The following is a 19,537-nucleotide window of genomic DNA, read 5'->3' as shown; positions in this document are numbered from 1 at the left end:
GAGAAAGGGAATATGTTTTCTCACAGTGTAGGCTGAGCCATTAAATTTGAATGTCAGTGAGTTCCTCTCTGCCTATTAAGCCTCTTAAAACACTCATAAGCCTTGTTTATGCTTAGGTTTCATGTCTGTCTAAGGAATCATGGGGAGGACTTTCTCACTTTCAGGGTGGGTTTTGGTTTGGGGTTTTTTTCCTGCACAGGCAAGATCTGTCTGAGCAAGGGCTTGCTCATTATGGCGGGGTGTTGTTTTTTTTTTTTTAGGGCGGTGTATTGTTTTTATTTTTATAGAGAAGATATGAACATATTTTCTTTCAAAGAAAAGTGTTAAAGTAGGCTATCTTGTCTTCCAGTTTTTATGGTATTATATATATCACAAAAAAGATTTACTCTGGTTTCTGCTGTGTGTATTTTCTGTAACGACTCTGTGGATGACTTAAAGTGTTTCTGGAATCAGTTACCAAGAAGTGAAATGTTATTAACTGAAAAGAAAAACGATCCATCTTCTTCAGACACATATTTCAGGTTTTGCATTTAATTTAAAATAACATAAATGAAGTTACCTCACAGCAGAAGAAAACCTTTCTTCCTAAGAGTGTAATTGTCCTCCTACCAGTTTGAACTTCTGAATCTACTGGTCTGGATTCATGTTGTCCACTGCCAGGACAGAAGTGGTCTGGTTTAGTATGGGATAAAAAACCTTTTTGGACATCACAAAGCAACAAAAAAAGTCATAATACTCTATTGTTTTGTTATTTCTTTGGTGGGTCACTTGGAGAAGTATTTTCTCAGCTCAAAAAACAGTATCTCTGCCTGAAAATTCGATTTCAGCTGTCACCTTTAAAAATATTTATGAAATCTGAAAGGAAATTGAGGGTTATTTTTCTCCTTTCCTGACCTTGTTTTCTATATTTGGCAGTATTGAATAATGTATGTGTAACTGCATAATCAATTTTGCATCTGTGCTGATAGGCAATTTCATTTCTTAGTCTCTAGTTCAAAAGTTACTTCATCATGATAGTGCACTGCTGTGTTAGTATGTGTTCATGAATTTCTCCTGACTGGGATTAGAGCATTTCTTTGGAGCTGGCGGATCTGAAATATGCCCTTGTGCCTTTTTTGAAATAGGAAAAGGCTTTTGATGATGGGTGTGGAGAAGGGATTGTTGGTTATTCATGCAGGTGAAGCTGTGGAACGAAGATTGAGCCTTAATTCTGCAGATGCTTCCATGGGACAATGGAGCACAATGGGGAATGAATAAGACACTGGGATAATCATGAAGCCTTTATTGGACCTGGCAAAGAAGCATACTTGGCTTTTTTAAGCAGATGATCACAGCTTTGATCTCTTTTCAAGAAGTGGGTTTTTTTTTTTTCCAAGAAGTGGGGGTCATAGTTCCAAAGCCTGAAGTTAATCCTACTGGAGACCTGCAAAAGAAGGGATGGCTGTTAGACAGACTTATGTGCCCCCTGTTCTGCCAGTGGTGCTATTAGAGTTATCTCAACATCAGTAGGGGTTGCAGGTGCAGAACCAAAATGGTAGTTGTCTGTCCAGAGGTCTCAGATATTTCTTTGCTCGTGTTGGTACAGTTGGAATGAATCTTAACCAGTGTTTAGAAGGAAGGGACAGAGGGGAAAAATGTTTTCTAGCATATAAACCTAAGCAAAGTCAAAGGAGAAAAGGTTACTAGATGAAATGTTTGCCATGCAGAATACATGCAGGTAATATACATCACTGCTAAATAAAGGCTACTTGAAAAATATCAAGTGTTCTTTTAAATACCAAAATAAAATGTATTTGTATTTATAATTAACCTTAGATGCAAATTCTCCTTCATAAGCAGATGCGAGTCCATTAGCTTTGATGAAATTTAGTAAGCTTCATCAGAGTTAGTTTTGGTTGTTGAAGCAGATGAACTCTGCAAAGAGCTTCGTGCTTGCTTGGTTATTCAGGTTTTTTCTTCAAAAACAAATATAGGCAAAAAAGTTTTCCAGTACAGGAATGTTTTAATTTTTGCTGTGGAATTTGGTTTTTATCATTTCAGTGATACTCAGCAGATATGTTAAGGAACTAACCAGAAGATACAAGTTAACTTGCTCTTTTTCTCCTTTAAGGTGGTTTCATCTGGAGTCCAGACAAGGGAAAAGAACTAAAGACAGAGGAGAAATAAAAGTCAATATTCAGTTTACAAGGAATAACATGACAGCAAGTATGTTTGATTTGTCAATGAAGGACAAAACCAAATCCCCTTTTGCTAAACTAAAAGACAAAATGAAAGGTCGAAAAAATGATGGGACATTTTCGGACACATCCTCTGCAATCATCCCAAGTACTCACATACCTGATGCAAACGTAGGAGTATGTAGTGGTGAAGTACAAATGAAATCAAAACCAAAAAAACCTTTCCTGTTGGGACCTCAGCGGCTATCCTCAGCTCATTCAATGTCAGATTTAACAGGATCTCATGTCTCCTCAGAAAAAATGAAATCCAGCACAGTTGGCTATTCTCATCTTTTCAGGCGTCAGCTAGAGTCTTTTGGTTCAGTTGATGAAGGTGGTAAGTATCATGACCTTTATAATTACAGCCCACTGCTATTAGAGCATTCAGAAGTCTGTTTCTTCAGTTCATGAAGCAATTGCAAGGCTAAAACGTTAAGTATTACCCATTAGTTGGTGGTTACTCATAATTGCTGTTTCTGAACATAAAAGATAACAAAGTGGTCATAATATATAATAATTTAGCATTTTTCTTCTTATGTCCTCATTTAAGAGTATACTGTAGTGAAGCATTGCATTCTAGAGGGAACTCTAGGCAAAACAGTGTCTTGTGAAAAGTAAAAATCTATTTAAAAAGTAGAAAGCTATCACCAAAGTTTTAAACCTGATTTATACAAAGAACTGAATATACTTAGCATTGTTCAAAGTTACTGTGCAGCAATAGACACAAATACTGTGTCGCTTTCTGAGATGCCACACTAGTCATAGCTGTCTTCTTCTAGAGCTTAGTTTTCACACAGGAAACAGAAGATTGCTGTAGTGTCTATTCATAATCAATTGCAAAGCTCCTAGACCTAAGCTAAAACGGGTTCTCTGCATGTCATAAGCTACATTGTGGTGTCTCATTGATAATATACTAATGACCAGTTGTTTGCAGGGAGTCTGAAATCTCCACATAGAAGGACATTAAGTGTTGACACTTCTAAAATGAGCCAGCTTGACAGCACAGCTGATGAAACTGCACTTGAAGCACAAAATGACCCATTTACCAATGTGAGTGCTTCGTTACCCCAAAAATTTGCTACACTGCCAAGACAGAAGAACCCGTTTGAAGAAAGCCCAGCAACATGGGATCAAAACATAAGCCTGTTTTCCAAACCTGTCGACATCAGAAAAGAAATTAAAAAAGAGAAAAAAGAGAAAGTTAGTCTGTTTGAAAGAGTGACTGGAAAAAAAGATAGCAAGAGGTCAGATAAACTGAGCAATGGGGGATCAGACAGTTTTACTGACTTGAAATCACCTAGTGCGTTTGGTGAAACTCATCAGGAGAGTTTTGATTATGATTCGACTAATCCGTTTATGACAAACTTCAAGCCTACAAGCATGTTGCCATCTTCAAGGTAGGTTTTTGCTGTATTTTGATCTGATATCTTGAACATGTTATATAAATGAAAATGTGAAGTGTCGAGGAACACTATCTTTGTGCTTTATATACGTTTATATCATTGCTTATCTGTTTATAAGTAGAAGTTATGAACTTACATAGTTTGATCTTTTCTTACTTCATTTTGAAGTTACATTTACATTACTAATATATACTGTGAACATTCTTGGGAACTTTATGTTTGTGGAAGACCTTGTTTGCCCTTCTTGAAAGTCTTCTGTTTTCACTGAACACTCATTGCTAATTATTAGAATGCCCTAAGTCAGGTTTTAAGAGGGAAAGGTTTCAAGTGAAAGATGAAACAGAATAAACAAAAAGGTGAAGAAGATGTGAGTAATGAAAACAAAATGGGTGCACCCATGGGCGCTTATTATGCTTGAATTCATTTGGCTCACCATAGCTTTGCTGAGTTCCTGTGTATTCAAGTCATTGCACAGGGCAGCAGTTTATGTGTTAAGCAGAGTGAATTAAGTTACCTGGGCTGATAATGAACTTTGATTTAAATAATCCATTTTAATCTTTCTCTGTCTACCAACAATTTATTTGTTTTCCTTTGGGGAAAAAAAAATTGTATCCTACAGTTAGTTTCCTTTAGGGCTTTTGTTTGCTAGTCAGGGAAGATATATTGTCTCTGTCTCTCCTCATATATATGCATATGTATTTATACACACACAAACACACCCCAAATATACCGTTCCCAAGAGATAAATGTTTAAGTTAATTATGTAACTTTTATTATTTTGCATTTTTTTCTGTATATTAATTCCAGAAATTAACAATCCTTTGTTATTTTTTTTTTTAAGGGAATGATTCATTTCTATTTAATGACTTAAATTTGGTAGAAATTGAATTCCAAATTAAAATGCTCCAAACTGGAATTTGACAGTTGTAAAATAAATCACTGCTGTAAATGGTAAACACGGTTTTGACAAATTTGCCTTTTCCCTGTCTTATTAATTCCATAATTAATGACACAGTAGTATTTTCTTTAAAACAAATGTTTCTTGTTATCTTGTTCTTTAAGATTTTAGAACAGATTGATCTTACTGTATGTTTTATTCATAGGTTAGAATGCATGCACTCCCGATTTAAACTTACAATCATTTTCTCAACAAAACTAATCATGGATATGAAGTAGATAAATAGACTGAAATGAAACTACTATAGAAAAGATTCAGTTGCCAGAAGCTCATACAGACTTCAATGGATTATCTTCTTAGCATCTTCTATGAGTCAAGTTAGTTCCTAGTGTCTTAAATAACATGTTTACAGACAGTCTGAGAATATTATTTACTTAATAAAGGTTTTCTGTAGATTAGAGTAAGGTTAGGATGTAGCTTGATTTGTCAGAAGTTAAACTTCCATTTGAATAAGCTCCTTTACAGAGAAATCATTTAAATAACAATTAAAATTACATAGCATTTAATTTTTTTAAATGAAAAAAATGTATTCAGGCAGATGCTAGAAATAAGTGGTGAAATCTTTTGAAGTTCTTGAATGCAGCAGATCTTTATAAATATAAATTTTTAATGGTAATCATGATGGGCTTTTTTTCCTTTATTTTGTAATTAAAAAAGCTCATCACAGTGCCCATTCAGAAGGACTCTAGTCAATTGTTCCCCCTCTTTGTCTGAGTCTCCTTTAGTAGTTCTCGACTTTTATGTAAGCATAAACTTTTGATAAGAGAAATAGATATTCTGTTGTTTTCAAAAGCAAAAAAAGTAAACATTTTGACCTTTTCTACAAGACAGCTATTATGGAAAAATATCTAGCATGTAATAATTTCAGTTAGAAGCTCTCAGTTTTAATGTACTTCAGTATTATGTACTGTGAGAAACTTAGAACAAGTTCACTTTCTTTCAAATGTATCTTGTACAATGATTTTCTTTTGAAGTAGAAACTAATACAAAATGTGCATATTTAATAAGTTTACAGTTTAGGTTTACCTTTTATCTGTGGAGGATTTGTTGAATAGAATCCAGTTTTAATTTTTCAGACTAGTAATACTGTGAAGAAAGAGCTGTATAAATCTGCGGGCACAAAATCAATGAGCTTCAGTAACAAATCCAATATGCAGGAAGCATATACGAGGAGTTTAGACTTTTGAGTTGTTTTCTATTTGCTTAATGTGCTATTTAAGCTCTTTTGAACAGATATCATTTCTGCAACTAAACCAGGCAGTATCTTTTTCTTAAGGTGTATCCAGAATCTGTGTTCTATTGCGGGTGAGTTCCACCTTGCTTTGCAGGTGGATCTCCCAGTTAACTCCACTAAGCCTTGGTTTGAGTGATGGAACGGTCCTGCTGCTGGGGCATGTGAACTGGATTCGTGTCTGATGAAGCTCAGATGGAAAATGTATTCTGGGAGCACCCTGTAGCCACAAAAGGACATTCAGTCCATGGGACCAGGCTAGAAATAGTGCAAAGTCAAGAAAACCCCACAGCAACCTTCTTCCTCCACTGGCCAAAAAATTGACCTTCATGTGCACAGTGTGAAGGTCAGGTTCTTACCACCCATGAACTTATTATGTCTGTAAAGTTAATGGGAGTCTTTTCAGTGACTTTGGTGAGCTTTGGGTTAGGCTAAAGTCCATTCTAAATTGTTGTTGACCAAGCAGTAATGACATGCAGGACAGGAGCTCACATCAGCATCACTAGGTGACTTACAGAACAGAGCTGCAGAATAGCCCTTCACCCAACCAGTCATTAAGTGCTAGCTAGCTGTGTGCAGGCTCTGTCACTAATTAGTCTCACTAATTAAAAGAATGAAGATAAATACGTCTTCCACATGTTTCTCAGCTGCTGACACAGAAAATGTAGTAGTGGTTCAGCAACAGTTACAGGATTTTTTTTTTTCTCCTAAAAGCAAGGAGTATCCCAGGATTATTCGAGAATTATTATTTATTTTTATTGCTATTATTTATTATTGTTATTTCAAAAAGGTTTAAGTATTTTGGGAAAGCAAAACAAAACCTGCCTGGTTTGTATATACTACTAGTTGTCAGGAAATCACAAAATATGAACTCCTAATTTCTATTGATCTCTGCTCTGGCAAAGGCTTATTCTGTGGCTTTGGCTAAATCACTTAGTTTCCTTGCTCCTGATCTGTAAAATAGGGATGATATTTTGTTACCTTTTACAGATGCTGAGTGGATAAATGATTATTTTTTAAGGGTTTTATAGATACAGTATTACAGTATTACATAAGTGTTAAGATTGGGGGTTTTTATTGTCTAGTGTAGGTGTAATATGGATATTTATGAGCTGATTTCTTGACAACTTAAAAATGCTGTAGACTCACAGTGAAATAAGAAATGCTGTTTTTGCAAATATTACAAAATCTGTTCGTTCCAGGGGATTTATATTACACAACCAATGAAAAATTCTTAAGCTCACAGTATGTCTAGTATTTTAAGCCAGCATTTACCAATAATAGTTTTGTCTTTATACTTTTTAATTCATTGCTTTGAAACTTTGGCCTAATACTATCTTAAATTGCATTCATTCATACAATAATTGCTATTGCCATGGCTCTCAAGAGGTTAATTTGCAGGCAGAAGCCACGTGGATTTTGCATTGAACACAGTTAAAGAAATGGAGGGTTACTCCTGGAAAACAAAGATTGTTTTTGTGCCACGTCCAAACGTCGTGCATCATCTCTCTGAAATTGTTTGTGTTTAGGAAAATACACTAGAGTCAGCTAATAAAGTGATGTGCAAATTTCTCAATTTACACCACTTGACAAGTGCTAAAAGAAAAACATCTTTAATTTTAATGTGTTATTAGGACCTTTTTAGAGAGATTGTACAAGTTATTAACAAGGTCCTCTGAGACAGGAGACGGGTAATTAACAAGACCTACAGAAAGAGAGTTTAGGTAATTAACAAGATCTTAGGCACTGGACACAGGGAAACAAATAGTCCAAAATCTAAAGCTGACAGGTTGTTACTAGTCTGATCAAATTCCAGATCTAGAGAACTGAATTGATAGGTAGGAGCTTTCTAAGAATCATTCTTTCTTTTTGTATATATACATATATATGAACACATTATATATAAAATACGTATACACAATGTGTGTCTGTATATAAATACATGTATACATAAAGAGAGACACGTTAAAGAATCCTTTTAAAGTAGCACTTCCATGACCTAAGTATTGTTATTGTACTAGGGAAAAGAAGGCAAAGCTTTTGCCTACATACTGGTTACACTTTATCTCAATTTCTGGCAATAGATATTTTACATTCTGGGCAATGTGGAAGATGGAATAGTGGAGGAGGAAGAAACATTTATCCTACTAAGATTCACTGTAGCAATTATTAATAATGTTCATTTTTATAACATTCTTTGTCTATTGGAGAACAAAATACAAAAATCTTATAAATCTTTTTTTCTGTGTTCATTTACTGCTTCAGCCTTTTTTAAAAATTGCAACTCAAACCCCCAAAGCCCCAAATCGAAACCAAACAAAAGCACCCCCAAGCAAACCCTTAAACTCATCTCTTTTGCATCTCTCTTGCTTTGTCTTTCATTTCTGAATGTAGTTATTTTCTTGAGCCTCACTCCCCCATACTGTCATCACAGGTATCTGTCAGAGCTGCCTGCCTCTCCGGAGATGTGTGTCCCAAACAAATCAGTATCGGCAGTTTCATTTTTCCCAATGGATGCAGTGTTTGAAATAAGCAGTTTTGATATGTTCATTTGGAAAAAAAATCAAGTGAGGTGCCGTGAAAACATGAGTTTCTTGATAACTGCAATGTGCTCAAATCATACTAAATCATTAAGTCTAAAGAACAGGTAATATCTGCTCCGTTACAGCAAATAGTAAAATGTTGTATGTGTGACGGTCAATTAGTTAGAGAAGCTTTTGCAAAATCGTGGTGTTACTGTGACTTTCTAGATTACTGTTGTCAGTTGAGTTGTTAGTAGAGCATGTGCCTGTCTCTAGTCAACTGCAGTTGTCAAGTAAAACCTGTTAGTAAAACCTGATAGCGTAAACCACGATGAAGATAAGTTATTAGTGCAGTAACTTCAACTTCCTCAAAGGTCTGTTAAATGCTTTCAGTCTCGCCTGTTGCATGTGATGTGCCAGAGGCATAGTTACTGGCCAGAGCTCCATTGGAATGAGCCCCAGAAGTTGCCTGATCAGAGCTAAGGGTTATAATGGCTGTATATTTCTTTTCCAAAAAAGGTCATCCTTTTCCAATGTACTTTTCCAAGTCCCTATTTTCAATTTTCGTATGCCTTGCTCAGAAATGTTGATCTCTAACAAGTTTATGTTGTGTTTGCTAGAGTAATAAAGTCCTTTCTGACATTTTAACGTATTTATTTCTGTTAGTCAAAAAATGAGATCAGGTGGACTATGCTATTTTCAGAGTTTTGTTTCCTCTGTCAGTGTTAGCATGTCTTATTTTAAGAACAGAGTACTTCTGCATTGCTTCTCTTGAAATGAAAGGATTTTTTTCAGTTCTCTGCTGAAATTTGACTAGACTTCAGACAGCTGTGGTTATCTACGCTAGGTAGAATATTGGTAGACTATGATAATGCATGAATTATGCTGTAGACTGTTTGTATTTGTTAATGCGGTGTGGTAAAGCTGACACTAAAACAGTATTTCAACAAACCAAATACATTATCAGTACACGAGATGTAAAAGGAATCTACAAAACAAGCAGAAGTGATGCAAACATTCTTAGTCTGTCCTACCAGGACTATTATCATCTAATTTAGAAAGATCACTACGTGTGATAAGAGAATAATGAGTATCTTTGGCAAAGCTGCTACAAAGCAATGGTCACAGTATTTGCGACATTACTGGAGTGGGTTGGAGCAATCAGTTCTTAGAGAGATATTGTAGCATTACTTCGTATTAATCTTGACTTTTGCAGACTCTTCACCGTCAACCACTTACTCCTAATTAGTTGTCTGTTTTAGCAACACTGTTTTGAAAGTTCATTCCGCTGGCTGCATGACAAGATTTTTTCAAGCTTTTATTGTCTGTTGGTGCACATTAGGGCATGTGGAATCTTTTTCAAGTGGATACACGAGGCATATTATCTGTCCCAAGGGGAAATGCACTGCCTGTTCTATTTTCTTAATAAAAAAAAAAAAGAAAGAAAAAAGGAAAAACTAAATAGTTATATCCAGTTTCTTCATTAATAAATGCATAATGTAAAATTGGTGAACCTTTGTTTTCTGTTTCATTAGGAGAACTAAGAATCACAGCTATTTTTTTAAGCGTTCAAAAAAATGGTTCTGGAAGTTTCAGTATAAAGTTCTACTTTAGGGTTGTTTGGGTTATTTTGGTTGACTTGTAGATCTCTAATAGCAGGGTGTTCTAGTGGAGGTGCTGGCACAACTTTGAGTATAACAGTTCTTTAATGGTCTCTTGAGGCACAACTGCCTAGTAAAAAGGGGAATATTTGTATGCTCTAAATATTAACTTCTTATGTAAAACTGTTGTTGTTTGTTTCCAGAAACTTTAATCAAAATTCAGTTGAGTACACTGTGTGAGAACACTTGATTTTTAGAATGTTCTGTAAGTCCTGAATAATAAATGTATTTGCATGAGTAATACATCCAGCAGTGGGCAAGTACAAGAGGTACAAGTGCCGTTGTTTTAAGGTACTCTTTCTGGAAGGAGAAGGCTGGCATTCTTGTAGAGCTCAGGAATGCAGCCCTGTATGCCTCTACATCCCTTGAGCTGCCTCCAGCAGTATCGTCACCTTAGAATTGGCCACCAGTATATTTTGGATCCATGTCCATGTCTGTTTATGAAATGAAGGTGTTTATACAGAATACCAAAATTCTGTTAAATTCTCCAAGTTTTTTTAACTGAAAGTTTCTGTCTTCCATATAGTTGCATTGGCATGTTTCTGCTGCACTATATTTGAAATATAAGTGAGCTTCCTTGAAGCACATATTGTTCAGGACCATTATTGAGCTCTATATTCAGAAGCTGTAACTTCTTTATCTCATGGAACCTTCTGCCATCTTTAAAGGGCTCCATAGAGAGCAGCACTATATGCATGAACAGAGTATTTCCAAAGGACTCTATGTAAAGAGTATGTAGCTTGAGAACAAATTATTTGCAGGAAAAGCGTCTCTTAGTTCAGGGGTTTTGATCCAGTGTCTTAGCTCTTGGCATGAGATTTAATAGTAATAAGAAAATGGAGTGATAGCAACAAAACCCGATGCTCTTTTTGTGTCCTCCTGGGGTTACACAAACTCCAAAAGGCAACAGAACATGGCTTGACAGCAGGACAATTTATATAGTGAAGTGTCTTAAGTGATGTTCCCCAGAATCTGATTGTGAAATAAATGGTAATATGCTTACTCCATACTTGCTTAGTTGCCAGACATGATAGTCATTCTTTCTCAGAGTATAAAGTGATGTCTGCATTGCCAGGCACAGCAGGCTAATAATATTCTATGGAAAGCTAAGTTTCTGAATTTCATTAACTGTATCTGATTTTATTAGTTTCTTTTGTTTTTCTAGTACATTGGTAATAACTTGCATCCTAATATTTCAAAGTTGTGATATGTGTTGTGAGAATCCAAAGAAAAATGCATAAGCATAGTAGTAAGAATCAGTCCAAAGACCAAGAAGTAGGAATAGGAATATTTTGACGCTAATAGAAAAGGAACAGAGTAGATAGAGATTTGCTAATTACCTGTACACAGACATTCCGTATTAAAGAAACTGAAAGGTCAGACTGAGCTTATTGGTATAATGGATATTTTACATGATGGCGAGTTAAGATGGAAGGTTTCCATAGTTGGAACAGTAATGATTAATGTAAATATCCTAGTTTTAATTTCTAATAGTATACAGTACGATGATCATATAACTAATATGAATAGCACAAGATAACTAAAAAGGTTTTGTTCCATTAAGAAAATACACTTTCCATACAGCATAATTTAGGAGTCTTATTCCCATTCATTATGTTGTCAGAGTAAATGGTTCAGGCACTAAAATGTTTAAATCAGTTATGGGAAAGATTTTTTAGAGATTGTTTTAATCTTTAGGCATTGGGAAGCTAAATATTTAAGCAGCCACTAGACCTAATGTTTGAATTTTTAACTACTGTTAAACTTCAAAGACAAAATTACAAGGTCTAGTCATAAACTTGAGCTTGTGATACATCCTCAACTCCACTGAAGTTTCTGTACAAACTGCAAATAGCGCACAATGTATTTAATCACCTCATAAAAAATAGGTGTTAGGGGAAAAAAAAAGTAAGCTTCATGTAGTTCTCATGTATTTAAATAGGTAAAATAAGTAGTTCTAATGTATTTAAATAGGGAAAATGACAAGTATAAAATAATACGCTTGCTATGATTATGAAAGACATCCAAAACACTCTATAGAATCAGATTTATATGTCTGTCTGATATAAAGTAATTGTTGAGGAAACTGACTGAATTTGCAGATGAGTGAAATGGGATTCATGACTAATTGTGCTAGATTGAAGATTGTCTGTTCTACCTATAGTAGGGCAGTGTAGAGGTTGGGTGTCATCTCTCTGATCCTCTGTGTCACCTCTGTAACTGATTTTGAATCTACACTGATGTGATTTACCTCCCTTTTACTAGTTCCAGACTTTCTTGAAGGTGATTGGAGTGAATGGAAGTTTATTATTTGTAAAAGACAAACTGTTAAAAATCATTACAGGACCTGGGTCATCACCTTGAGGCACATGAAACTCCACAGTGGTGGAGAAGGGGGCCTTCTCTGTCTGGGTAAGTGGAAGAGGTAGATGATAACTTGATTCCTTGAGGCGATGAAGGGAACAGGAACAAGAAGGTAGATGAGCTCTTTTCAGTGAGCAGAAAGAGCCAGTTTGTGTAGGTTGGAAGGTATGACCAGTAAGGAGCTGTTAGACTTGGGTATAACAATACCTGGAAGTTACACACAGTGTTAATGACAATGAGCCAGAGAAACCCAGTTTCACTGTAGTTCTCAGAGTGAGTTGGCAGAAAGGCCATTTGTTAGAAACATCTTTTTACTTGTAAACTGAGCAAATTCAGTTTGGGCATAATTGAGAACCAATAAGTTACAGAGTCCCACTATGCCAGTTTTTTACAATCACTGTTCACAGTAAACTGCACTCAAAACAAAAAAACGCAACACATAAAGAAACTTTTTCCCAAGCTGTGAGCATAGGATTTCATGCTTCTATAGCAAAAGTTGCTTGCCGATTTATCAAACCCTGGGGAAAAAATAGAGATGGGAGTATAACTATCAGTATGAGCTGTGATTTGATTATAACACAGTAAAAAATGACATTTTTTATAATTGTTGAGATCAATGATTTCAGAATGCTCTTGGGATGTCAAGGAAATGGCTGCTTGAAGGAGGCTTATGATGGTTGTACAGTGTGTGGGCTGTAGTCCTAGAGGCGTTTTCTGTAAGCTATTACCAGTAATCAAACAAGATGGTAACTTTAGGCATGTGTTATGGGGATAAAATTTAAACTGAAGAACAAATGCTGTCATGAATTTCAATGCACTAAGCATGTAACTCCCCCAACTGTATGTATTGATAATTTTACAGTATTTTCTTTAGAGGTATTAGATGGTTCTCAACAGTGAATTATGGGTACAGCAGTGAGAGCCTGCATCTGCTCAGTCTCACCTTGGGCTGGAAGCACTGGCAAGAAACCCTGCGGGGCTCAGCGAGGCCACCGAACTCCCACCTTGCTTAGCAGACAATCTGATGTAAAAATGTTATATGCAAACTCAGCACCTGTTTCTTCCTTGAGACACGGTATATTTCCACATATCACTTTAAAATATGAGTAAGACTATTCATGGGGTTTAGGGTTTTATTGGGGGAATATTTTGTTTAATAGTTTTTCATTTTTTGTAAGTATAATTCAAATTGCTTCAGGTAAAATAAGCAGATGTGCTCTATTGTAATTGCAGTTACAATGTCTGCAGTGTTATGGAAATGATTGCAGGGGTTTTTATTAGCTAAAAAAAAAAAATAGATTAGTCCCTATAGCCAGTGATTTTATGTCTAATTTTCAAACTTAACTTTTTGTTGTCAGAACTTCTGCTTTTCTTTTAAGCTGCTGCTATGAAAAAGAGTCCTCGAACTTGTTTTACAGAAACTATAAAGTCATTCAAGGCAATGAAAGATCTTGCTTTTTTAACCTTTTAGAAAGTCACTCAGTTGAGCAGTCAGGCTGTATTATTCTATATCTTGTCTAACATGAGGAAACAGTCCCAAAAGAAAGATATCCCAAATTAACGCCACACTTCGTTAAATAGAGACATTCTTGGTTTTCACCAGGCTAATTCGATCCAGTTCAGTTAACCCATTTTTTTGTACTCGGATCACGAAAGGCAGCCATGAATGAAGCAAGTTCATCATGTGTTTGACACATCAGTGTGAAACTAAAAGGCGGGCTGGGAGGGAGGGTTCCTGCCTTTAGCTTTTTAGACAATACCCGATGAAAGAGGCCCCTCATTCAAAACTGGTCTCCAGCAAACTGCTGCGGATCACTGTTACAAACAGGTATAATGGGAATTAGCCAGAACTTGATTCGTCAGACACCTCTTGATTTCTAGTTATGACTGTTTGTGTAATCCAATCTTTATCTAATATCCTCAATCTGGCAGATGGTTCATGGGACTTCTCTGTGAGCAAAAGACTGCCTACTTTGGAAATGAAAAGTTATGTATAGGATAAAAAAAATGTAAAGTAAAAAAAAATTGAATTCTAATGTCAACTTTTTAAAAAAAAAAAAAACCAAAAAAAATCAGGTTATACATTTTACTTAATTTACATTTATAAATTATGTCCCTTCCACTTTTACACCATTAAATATATGGCTTATAAATTCAGATAACAGTGATGAGCAGTCATAAAATAAAGAACACTTTACTTGAAACTACCTTCAAAATAAATCTGAAGAGGATAAACATGTATTTGTAGCTCTTTGCATTATTCTCAGTCAACAAACATCACCCTTGACAGCCAGAACATGCAATCTAAATTAAATAGTAGATTCTGTGAGGTGACAGAATGACGTCTGCAATGGTGCTACCAAGTAAGCAGTATTTGTGAGCCATACCCGAATTTTGAACACATTTTACAGAGGGTTAGTTCTGTCTCCAAACTTGCTGCATCAAGCACATAAGAATATAGAGGTACTGATTTTTGAAGGTATTTGCTAATAATTATAACAACCTGAGAGACAAGTGGACCATTTCTTCGGCCTGACACTGACACAGTGCTGCCTTGATCAATATCAACTGCACTTTTGTAGCTGAAGAAGAAAAGAATCTCAACATGACGACATCATGAAATAGCTTTGCTTTTTGTATATGTGGGAAAAGCACTATGTTTATAAAATAATACATTATTTACTCAATTTTAAGTATGAAACAAATGTTGCTGACAGAAGATGGCTTTTCAGCTCTGATTTAAGATGGTGATCTCATTGGAATTTCTAAAGGACCTTTCTCCTCTAGCAGCTGCCATGAAAGCTGGGAATCCATGTTTGTGTGCAAGGTTTTGTTGTTTTTTAACATTCTCGTCCCAGGGACCTGTTTCCAGAACATTTCCTTTACAGTATTACTTTTTGCTTAGATGCTTAAGGTAAGTCTAGAGGTAAGAGACAAGGTAGAGAAGCCCAATCCATAATATCCTTTCCTGTGTTTCTTAATTACTTATTCAAATTTTATTACAAAAAGAACATGAAAAATACAAAACGTGAACAAAAAATATATTAAGATTTCCTTTAATTCTGAATATTTTCCTGTTTTTCCTAAATTCATCAAATCAAGAAGCAAATCATGTCAAGTATTATATAGCTATATGCTGAATTCAGTAGTGTCTTCTAGTAGATGCTTTGGTCTGATAAGTACGCACTGCTAATATTTGGGGTTTTGTTTTTTTTCCCACAGTTTTAATATAAATCCTTCTGGCATTGAGGACCTCAGGAAAACAGTGGTGAGTTCTGAAGTGTTACGGAAAGCCATCAGTAAATGCCAACTAATTGATGCTTGACACAGTTCTTGTTTAATCTGTTACAATGAAATGTCGGGGTTTTCTTGGTTTTCCTTTGACATATCCAGAAAATCTAATTAGAAAGTAACAGCTTAATACAAATTTGGAAATAAAGCAGAGTTTTACACTCAATATGCATTGTATTTCTGGTATGATGATGTATAGAAAAGAGAAAAATTAGATCTTTGTATCTAAACTAAGAAGAAAACAGTTGCTTTGGGGTATTTCAGATGACTCTGGAGAAATAATAGCCAGGAACTCTGCATTTGGCAGTGATGTGTTAATTGTAACAGGAGATTCCTATCACTGTAGTCTTGAGGACAATCTTTAGATGGCAAATCAAAATGGAAGTAATGAACTGATATATGATGGGATTAGTAATAGAAATGATAAATTAACAGCCTCTCAGGAAACACTAAAAATAGAAATACAAGAAGTTATTATTCAAAATACTTTTTTTTTACTCTTAGAAGTACCTAGAATATATTGGGTACTAAGAAAAGACCAGAAATATCCACAGATTTCCTATGCGGTGCCTTTGTTTGAAGGAAAATATGGTTTTACTGGAATTTTTTCTGTGAATAGATGAAATCTTTAAAACTAGGTTTGTTTTCAGTCTTTCGAATATATAGAAAACAAGTTTCACAAGCAAATATGGCTTTGTACTGTTTGCTTTTGCTGGTTTATGTGAATGATTTGTAATAACATTTGATGTTATTGTAAATGCCCGAGTTTTTATAATGTAAGTAACTGGTGGGAGATGTCAGAGTATATGAAGGCTGCCTTTGATCAGATGATAGTAAACTGAATTCTACCAGGCAGTTACTTAATCTCTGACAAAAAGCGACATCAAAAAATTGATTTAACTTAGCAGCTATTGTCTGTAAAGTAACCATAATTACAGTTTCTATGTGCTTGCAAATGTACTACTGCACATCATGTGATTTATTGCTGGGAAAAGCATCAATTTAATTCTTTTAAGAAATAAGATGCGAATTGTTTTATTTAAAGGATTTAAAGGTGATAAAAGAAATCCTTGATGATTTTTCTTTTGGAATACCAACTATCCTAAATGTCAGTTGTAGGATTATGAGGTGGTGCTCATTTAATGCAAAATACAAATTAGGTGGAGAAGAAACAATATCTCAACCATAGTTTTGAATGAAACCATTTGATTATTTTTTTTTTAATATTCAAGATTACTTTCTAAGGTGTTTGAAGTAATTTATTATTAGGTTCTGCAATAATAGCCCTCACCAAGTTGTTATATTTCTTCCTTGTGCATCACATTTAGTAATTATGTTTGTATGTCTTCTACTCTGGTGCCAACACCTGTCTCTGAAAGCAGTATTTAAATGGGAGCAGTAACCAGTTGAAAGGGCAGCGTGAGCTCTTTAAGGCCTAATTAAGAACTGAAAGGAAGATGAATAAGTAGGACAAAAGATGTGAAAGTAGCTTAGATGATATTCCCAGAGCAGAATTCCTCATTAGAACAATAAAGAGATGATCAGAGATTGCCAGGCCTTCATTTTATCTAACTCCATTTCCTCTGGCTGTCAATGTGTACCCCAGTAGTATTTTGTAGCTGAGACAATCGTTCTTCGCATAGACTGTTATTTAACATCTTCTTTTTTTCCTTTATAATTCATTGTTGGATTAATGTTTTTCATTAAAATTGTAATACCTGGTTTTGTAAAGATGTTCCTTATACATTTAAATATCACTTATTTGCTTAAATTGAACATTTAAATTCTTCTTAATTTGAACAATATTTATTTCTAGGTACTAACATCCTTTAACTAGAATTTTCTTGGGCAATTAATGTTATAGGTTATTCCCCCAAGGGTCTATTTGTAGCATGGGTATGACAAAACATCTTTAAAGCATATGCATTGAACACAACTTTACAGTAAACTTTATATAGTAATTAAAGTCATCATTGCATCTTAATTGATGTTCCTTTGCCAAATCAGAAAATGAGGCAAACCCTTTATTTTAAACATTGAAGTGTTAACGATGTCTTTTCCAGTGTGTACAGAAATATAAAAAAGAGAGAATTCTACTTCCTTCTTGTAGAAGAAAATATACTAAAAATATAATGACCACAAAGTGAAGTTATTTTCTCTTCTGTACTTGTTGGAAATCAATTACTGGTCAATTTATAAATTTCATTATTGCCATTTTAATAAAGTGGGAGTTATTAATCACAATCTTGTAACTTGGTAAGTTTACAATACTGAGTACACATACGTAAACGTGACATTGAATATCTCAGATGTAGTGAGAAATCCTTAAAAGCACATATATTCAAGAGCTACTATTAGAATATGAGTGATGGAGAGAGATTGATTGGTCTGTCATACTTCAGGCTATTTGCAGTTCACCGTCACTTTTAATTAGGTTTATTTGAAAACTTTGGCCACCTGCGTTTTTTAATGATTTGACATATGCCAATGTGCAAATATGGAGCTGTATGGAAAGAAAAGGAATGGAGCATGGAAAAGGAGTGAATATGACTTTATTATGTGGTGTGCTTCCTAGCTGTGCAAGCTTTATCATTTTTAATGACAAGTTTCTACTGTAAACAAAAGCTGTCTTATGTTCTTCTTCTGCCCTGTTAGAGGAGCAGGATTTCAGAGGTGAGATTGTTTTACTTCATTAGAGGTTCCATATCTTTTAGATGTCTCCACTTCTGAATCAGATAAACCTTACTGCTTAGCATGTATAACAGTTCTAATACTTGGACTCTCCCAGCCTTTTTCTCAGTTACACATTTCCAAATTTTTTGTAATATGGTTATTTCAAGTCACAGCTAATGTTCTTGACACAGAATAAGACATTCAAGTTTATCTAGCCCTTCATTAAGGGCACAGATTTGTCCATCTCTGCTAATACCTGCACTTATGAGTCATTAAAACTCATTACAGAAACAGTTCTATTTTCCCTACTGCTCAGTTCTGGTTCCCTCCTGATTTAAAGCAAGCGAGCAGGCAAGCAAGATCTTTTAGTAGTACACATTTCTGTCTTAAGTGCTCTGGTGCAAATAAGATGCAGCCTTTTAGTTTCAGCTGAAGTTCAAAACTGAAAGTTTTATTACAAGAATCAGAGGCCAAGTCCTCGAGAACCACTGATGGCAGAAAATAGAATATGAAAGACAGATGAGGGCTGATGTCCTTTAGAGCTAAGTTTTGCTATGATCCGCTCAAAAGGTGAGAACTCAGAGAAGTTACAGCAGGATGTGAATTTTGAGGGCTCTTTCTCTGGTCCTTCTGTATTTAACTACATAGTGGTTTCCCAAAATGGATCTGCTAACTGCTCGTGTGGTTACTGCTTGTATAGTCATTAACCATCTATACACCTCATAAAACAGTGGGGTTTTGAGATGACTCAGAAGTGGGAAAACTTACTTCAAACTGGGAAACCTATCTCGTTGTCTGCTCCAGTGGGGATACTGCAGGGAAAGCTCTAGAGCAAATGGAGGTATGTTGCCAAGTAGTTGCTTCTGTCAAGAGGTGCACCAGTAATGTATGAAAAGCATGAATTTGTTCAGAACACTGAACTATTTAATAAAACCTGGTGTTTTTTCACACTTATCTGTAGGATGGAAATCCTTTTGATGCCACTGCAGGATACCGTAACCTTACTTATGAAGAGGTTTTGCAGGAGCTGGTGAAACATAAAGAGCAACTTAAGAAGAAGGACACCCATATTCGTGAACTTGAGGACTACATTGATAATCTGCTTGTGCGAGTAATGGAAGAAACACCTAGTATTCTTAGAGTGCCATATGAACCTTCTCGAAAAGCAGGCAAATTTTCCAAAAGCTAAGATAGTGAGACTTGGTGGTACTTCCTGCT

The 19,537-nt window shown here is 35.3% G+C and overlaps 1 protein-coding gene across 1 annotated transcript; it reads left to right on the top strand.

The window, feature by feature from the left end:
• Positions 1–2,110: 2,110 nt before the first annotated feature.
• RAB11FIP2 (RAB11 family interacting protein 2 (class I)) lies at positions 2,111–19,508 on the top strand (the record flags this gene model as incomplete). Its single annotated transcript, XM_010009976.1, has 4 exons — positions 2,111–2,553; positions 3,151–3,613; positions 15,578–15,623; positions 19,281–19,508. Coding segments are annotated over 4 exons (1,180 nt in total), but the record flags the coding sequence as incomplete, so codon positions are not given.
• Between the last annotated feature and the right edge of the window lie 29 nt (positions 19,509–19,537).

The sequence above is a fragment of the Nestor notabilis genome, unplaced genomic scaffold (assembly GCF_000696875.1).
Source record: "Nestor notabilis isolate BGI_N333 unplaced genomic scaffold, ASM69687v1 scaffold2130, whole genome shotgun sequence".
Lineage (NCBI taxonomy): Eukaryota > Metazoa > Chordata > Aves > Psittaciformes > Psittacidae > Nestor > Nestor notabilis.
This window is presented reverse-complemented; position numbering and strand designations above follow the sequence as displayed.